General features: G+C 32.9%; 1 protein-coding gene across 1 annotated transcript; it reads right to left on the bottom strand.

Annotated features, from left to right (window-relative positions):
* Positions 1 to 874: 874 nt before the first annotated feature.
* Positions 875 to 4,317, bottom strand: LOC120086433 (protein MANNAN SYNTHESIS-RELATED 2-like). Its single transcript, XM_039043081.2, has 6 exons — positions 3,858 to 4,317; positions 3,287 to 3,416; positions 3,098 to 3,168; positions 2,628 to 2,713; positions 1,821 to 2,394; positions 875 to 1,406 (listed from the first exon to the last, which is right to left on the bottom strand). The coding sequence occupies exons 1-6, from the start codon at positions 3,957 to 3,959 to the stop codon at positions 1,128 to 1,130; spliced, it is 1,242 nt and encodes a 413-aa protein (XP_038899009.1). The 5' UTR covers positions 3,960 to 4,317; the 3' UTR covers positions 875 to 1,127.
* Between the last annotated feature and the right edge of the window lie 1,438 nt (positions 4,318 to 5,755).

Raw genomic sequence — 5,755 nt, 5'->3', positions numbered from 1 at the left:
TCTTTCAATGTCAATGTGGCTACTATGGTTGGATTTGGAAAGGAATTTCTGAGAAGAGGATGAATTTTGAATGATGAAGAAAGATAGTTGTTTCTCCTCTCTTGTTTTGTTTGTTCATTCTTGTTTGTCTTGGAAATATCTTTAGTTCCAGAAGAGGAATGTTATTTATTAGATTTAAATACTACTTTCATCCCTATATAGTGTAGGAATTATCAGTCTTCTCTTCGTATTCACTGTAACCGGCTGTTAAGTTGTAATTTTTACTTATGGTAAGTTGGTAACCGGTTACTTAAGGAGGGATGACCGGCTACCTAGGTTACCAATCCATCAGCTTGTATAAATAAGCTCTTGGCCTTCAAATTTATGATTTATTACCAGATATATATTCATTCAGTTCAGTTCTGAGAGTGTTACTATACTTTTGACTTTGGTTTATTTTAATCTTTATACTTTCATTTTGATCTCTATACTGACTTTTGGTTTATATACTTTGAATTTTAATTTATTTTGATCTCTATACTTTCAAAATATTCATTTTAGTCCTTATATTTTCAATTTTGATTCATTTTGATCAACTTTAAAAGAGTGACCATTTAAGTTTCTTAAAAATTATATGAAAATGGAAATGTAGAGACTAAAATGGTCACTTTTTTAAAGTATAAGGATTAGAATGAATACTTTGAAAATATATGTATTAAAATGGACATTAAAAATATAAAAACTAAAATGAACAAAATTAAAAAATATATTGACTCAAATAGGATTTAAACCTATTTATTGTTTTTTCCCCTCCCTTGAAGGGATAATAATAAAAGAAACCAAAAACTAGAGGATAGGCAAAACATCAATATAAATACGTTATATATCTCTGGACTTGAACACAAAATGTAGTACTTTCTCAATCTCATTACTTTAAATGGAAGCCTTTATCAAACAATAGTTGACATCTTAATCATTCTGCTGCATGTCTTGCAAAATTACCTTAACAAATAATTCTTCTGTTTAGGAATCACTTAAAAACAAAAAGAAAACATATGCAATACAATTGGGCTGTCTCATCTGGCTAGCCAAGAAGCTTGATGCACGCAGACGATACATTTTTGTCTTCATTTACCTTTAGGATGAGCCTAGCAAAAGCATGAGTATGCCAAGTGATTCTTCTTTGTGATGTAAGAGGAGATGAAATTGGAAGCGGAAGCAGTAGATTCTCTAATGGTAGCTGGAACCAATATTTGATTCTTGCCCAAAGCAATCCTCTTGCCTGCAACATTGGAATAGAAGAGGCCAGAGATTGCTGGTACGAATATATCGCTTTGGCTACATAAGTAGAAGTCAATTACTTTCTCGTATTCAGAACTCTTTGAATTAAAAAACTTTGCCTTCTTATCTGCAGGCATTATGCTTTCCTGCAAAAGTAGAGGATTACTCTCACAATCAGTAATGGATGAACTGCCCAACTTTCCAAAAGAGTGAGTACATAGTTCGGTCAAAGTTTCAAATCCTAATCAAAATAATATTTAAAAAAAAGACAGTTGCAAATATAGCAATCAAATCCAAAATATTGGACTATATCTAAAAGAAAAAATTGCAAACATAATAAAATTTAGATTTAGCTCCTAGGGTCCTATCCGTGATAGAGTTTATCAATGATAAATTTTGCTATATTTGCAATTCTTTAAAATGGCTGCTTAAATGCTATCCATTAGAATTACCCATTTAAGAAAAGCAGCAGAGGGGAATATAAATCATTCAAAGAAATCTTTATATTCTCATGAAATTGAAGGATATATGGAAGAAAGATAAATTCATCAATGACTCACCTTTGTGTAAGTTTTTGGAAATAAATCCTTGAGATCATCAAGACTGTTTTCCCATCTCGGTTGAGTCAAGTATATGGTAGCATCCTTGTCGAAACCAATCTTCTTCAAAAATAAAGCTATATCTTGTGCAGTGTAACAGCCTTTACCTCCAGATGTCTCTTGACATCCATTTTCTCCCAACATTTCAATCCTCAAATCGACCGCTATGAACTGACCGTTGGACTTCCGACTCAAAGTTTTTAGCCGCTCAGTCATGGATTCAATCACCTCACTTATTTCTGGCTGCAACTCCAATGTTCCAAACATTGCCAAACATGGAACGGAATCACCATCACTTGATGTGGTTGACTTTTTCATATTTACTGAAGGGAAGTAAGTTGCGAGTCTTATGCTGCCACTTTTTTTAAAAATCTTCTCAACATGTTCCAAAATGTAATCTTCTGTAACTCGATTTGGCACTTTGACAGCTGAGATCTTCTTTGGAGATATTTCAGATGGCAACTGTTTAACTACTTTCACAACTCCATCAAGGCTTCCAATGAACTTATCGATGTCATAGATATCCTCAAAGCTCCTGGAAGATTATGATAATATCAGGTTTCAACCAGAATAGTTTCTCCAGAAGTACTAGACAGATTACAGAAGCACAAATCTTTGAATATGAGTGAAGCAATAGGAAATTCCAAGAAAATATATGTGGAGACGAAGATCCTTTAGACAGAGGATCTTGCTCCGGCTAAAACCAATATCTAATCACATGGGAATTATTCTTTGCTACTGTTATCCTCATTAGAACTTATAACTTACCACTTATCTCCCAGCTCTTTCCCTCTGATATCTGGGACAACAAGAGTCGCACCTAGATATCTAGCCACAACTACTGCATCAGCAATCTGAAAAGAGGCAATAAACATCAATAGGACATACAGAAAAATGAAGGGAAGGCAATGCTAGATGACAAGTACGAAGATCTGAGAAGAACCAAAATAATAATGCGTAAAATGGGGAATTTTAGAGTAAGAAGCCTGAGTATTATGCTGGAATTACTTCATAAACATGATGGTTAATAAAGAACATGAACCTCAGTAGTAATGTTCAGTGCACTATCAAGTTAGTTGTTTATAAGTAACAACCAATTGCAATATCGCTCAACTGGTTTAAGCATATACTTTAACTGATCCCATCCCAAACATAAACGTTGTTGAATTACAAAAAAAAAAAAAAAAACAAAAAACAAAAAACAAAAACCAATCGTATCGAACAGTCTAATTGGGTACCTGTGAGACATGGTATTCAGGACCATCGGTCAATGAAAATGTGACATACCCCTTTGATTGCTGCCCCTCATCTGCTTCCAAGCCAAGAAAGAGCAATGAGATAATGGGAAGGATAAGAGATACAAAAGCACGATAAATGGTAGTTAACTTTCGCTCATTTTTCAATTCCGATAGAAATAGAATACAAACCAGATTCGGGTTTACTCCAACATTGTTTTAGCTCTAGAGCCTCATTTTTCCACGGAACGTCACTTTTTTTGTGGACGCTGCGCATTGTTGTTACTTTTGCAACATCCTTAGTTGGCCCTGGAAACTTTTCCTTCAAAACAAAAGCAATATATAACGCAATCAATTAGGATTCGGAATTTTTAAACTTGATTTGTGAGAAGCAAAATATCACTCAATCAAATATACAGAGGGAAAATGTGCTTGTGTTTTACTGGCAGATTAGATCAACTATACACCACAATAGCTTGTAACTTCCGCAATATATACTCTATTTCGGAGAAGCAGAGATAGAGAGCTCTCTGCTAGTGCTAGACAAACTATACGCACAATGAAATGAAATCCCAACAAAAACGGGAAAGAATGATGATAGAAAGCGACATAAAAGGAAAAGATATCATGAAAAAAGAAACCAAAAGATAAGAATTATAGAAAACAGAGAGAAACGAGGAATTGAACAGCATAAGATCTCGAGATGAAAAAAAAATGGAGAAAATAGCAGATCGAAAAGGAAACGGGGGTTTAGAGGATATACTTGGACGGAATCAAAGTGGTCTCGCTTGATCATATGGCCAAGCATAACGAACATAGTGAGGGTGAGTATTCCGGCCAAAACTTGTCTCAGATCCACCCCCATTGCAGTTCAGAGATCTTGCTCCTGTGGTTTCTGTCACGGTTTGTGAAGAAGAAGGAGAAAGAAAGCTGAAGATTAAGCAGTGGAATCAATGGCGGATGGAAGTGAGAGGTCGTTGATGAGTTGAGGGAAGGCAAAATGGAAGGATTGAGAAATTTGCTCCGCTGAATCGAGAGAGAGTCGTAGTACTTACGACTGTGGATGATGCTACTTCAACTTCTCTCTCTTCTTCGATTCTCAATCTCTCTGTTTTTTCTATACGCAATTATTTATCTATACAATATACACCACCGACACTTCCCTTTCAAATTCACTGCCCGTTCCCGAGCCTCTCTCTCTTTTTTTTTTTTTTTCCTCCATTGATTTTACTTTTGGATTATATTTTTAATTTATTATTTATTTTTTCTTTTCTTTTTCTTACTTAAAAAATATAACATTAGGCCGAGTTTGGTACACCAAATTCATGAGTTGATGTTAAATAACTTAGGTTCAATAGTAGACACTACTTATATTTGTACATTTATCGAATAATTTTCTTTGCTTTTCAAATTTGTATAAGAACTCCGTATACACCCTAAACAATAACTTACCAACATATTAACTATAGACTTATTAATTCCGATTAGTAGGTCAAACACTCCCTAAGGATTGTAATAATTCAACTTCAATAGTAAACATTGTCGCAATTTGCACATTTATCGACAAATTCCATCTTGCACCCGGAATATAAATTTCATAACTCAAATCAATGCCTCAAACACCCTCTTAGTAAATTCAAAACTCTAATATATAACTAAAGCATGTATATTGTTAGAGTGTTGATATATGATCTTAAATTTGTCATAACCTTTCCGCTTAAGTTTTTGGATTGATCAATGATTTCACATTTATCGTTGAACTGTAACCAAGCAGGTAGTTATTTGATTAACTGGTTTCATAATTATAGGATAGCTTTCTATTCAATTAATCTCCGTGCCTTATACAGTTTTTTTTAATTTATCTTTGAACATTAAAGTTTTTCTTTCTGTCTTTCATTTTTTTAAACATTTAACTCAATCCAACATGAATATAGTATAATTGATATAAATTTGTACTATCAACTCAAGATGTGAAGTTAGATTCCCCACCCCACATATTATAAAAAAAAAAAAAAGAAAAAAAAGAAAAAAAAGTATATATATGTTTCAAACATATGACAAGATACTTCGCTGGCTAATTTTGGGATATAATAAATCATAGATGGAACAACCCTGATCCATATGTGTTTCACCAAATCAGTAATTATTGTCGATGCAAATACCAAAAATAGGAAAATACATATGTATCAATTGATCCAACATTGTATATATAGTCTATAAGTATTATAGTGAAACATCAACTTAATGTGGCATGTTAGGGAAAATTATAAGACTATGGTAAGGTTATAAATTTTCCATCTTTTACCAGGTTGGCTGGCAGATTGCATACTATATCAATGCAAGTGAAAACAATAAGTTTTATTTAAACTTTAGACAATTTTTGTGGACTCAACGACAACTTAATTGGTACAATAATTATGTACTTTCTCGTGATCGAGGATTTAGATCCTCATCTATTTATTAGACTAAAAAAAACTAATAGACGATTTCAAAATTCATTTTATATATAGTATCACGAAACTATACATTTTACAGTGTATTTATATTTGTACATATAAACAATTTGTTTATTTGTTAATGTAATTTTTTTTAACATATAAGTGAAGTTGCCAATATCTCAATTATTATTTACGATCTATGTTCAAGTTAATAGCATACATT

This window comes from Benincasa hispida, chromosome 9 (genome assembly GCF_027475165.1).
Source record: "Benincasa hispida cultivar pf3 chromosome 9, pf3_genome.v1.1, whole genome shotgun sequence".
Taxonomy (NCBI): Eukaryota; Viridiplantae; Streptophyta; class Magnoliopsida; order Cucurbitales; family Cucurbitaceae; genus Benincasa; species Benincasa hispida.
Note: the sequence above shows the minus strand (reverse complement) of the source record. Positions and strands in the feature narration are given on the sequence as shown.

Coding starts and splice junctions, on each gene's coding strand:
- LOC120086433 (XM_039043081.2), bottom strand. CDS start 3,959: ATGGGGGTGGATCTGAGACAAGTTTTGGCCGGAATACTCACCCTCACT. Junction 2,714..3,097: donor CTGAATACCATGTCTCACAG/GTACCCAATTAG, acceptor GCCTCTTTTCAG/ATTGCTGATGCAGTAGTTGT. Junction 2,395..2,627: donor AAAGAGCTGGGAGATAAGTG/GTAAGTTATAAG, acceptor ATAATCTTCCAG/GAGCTTTGAGGATATCTATG.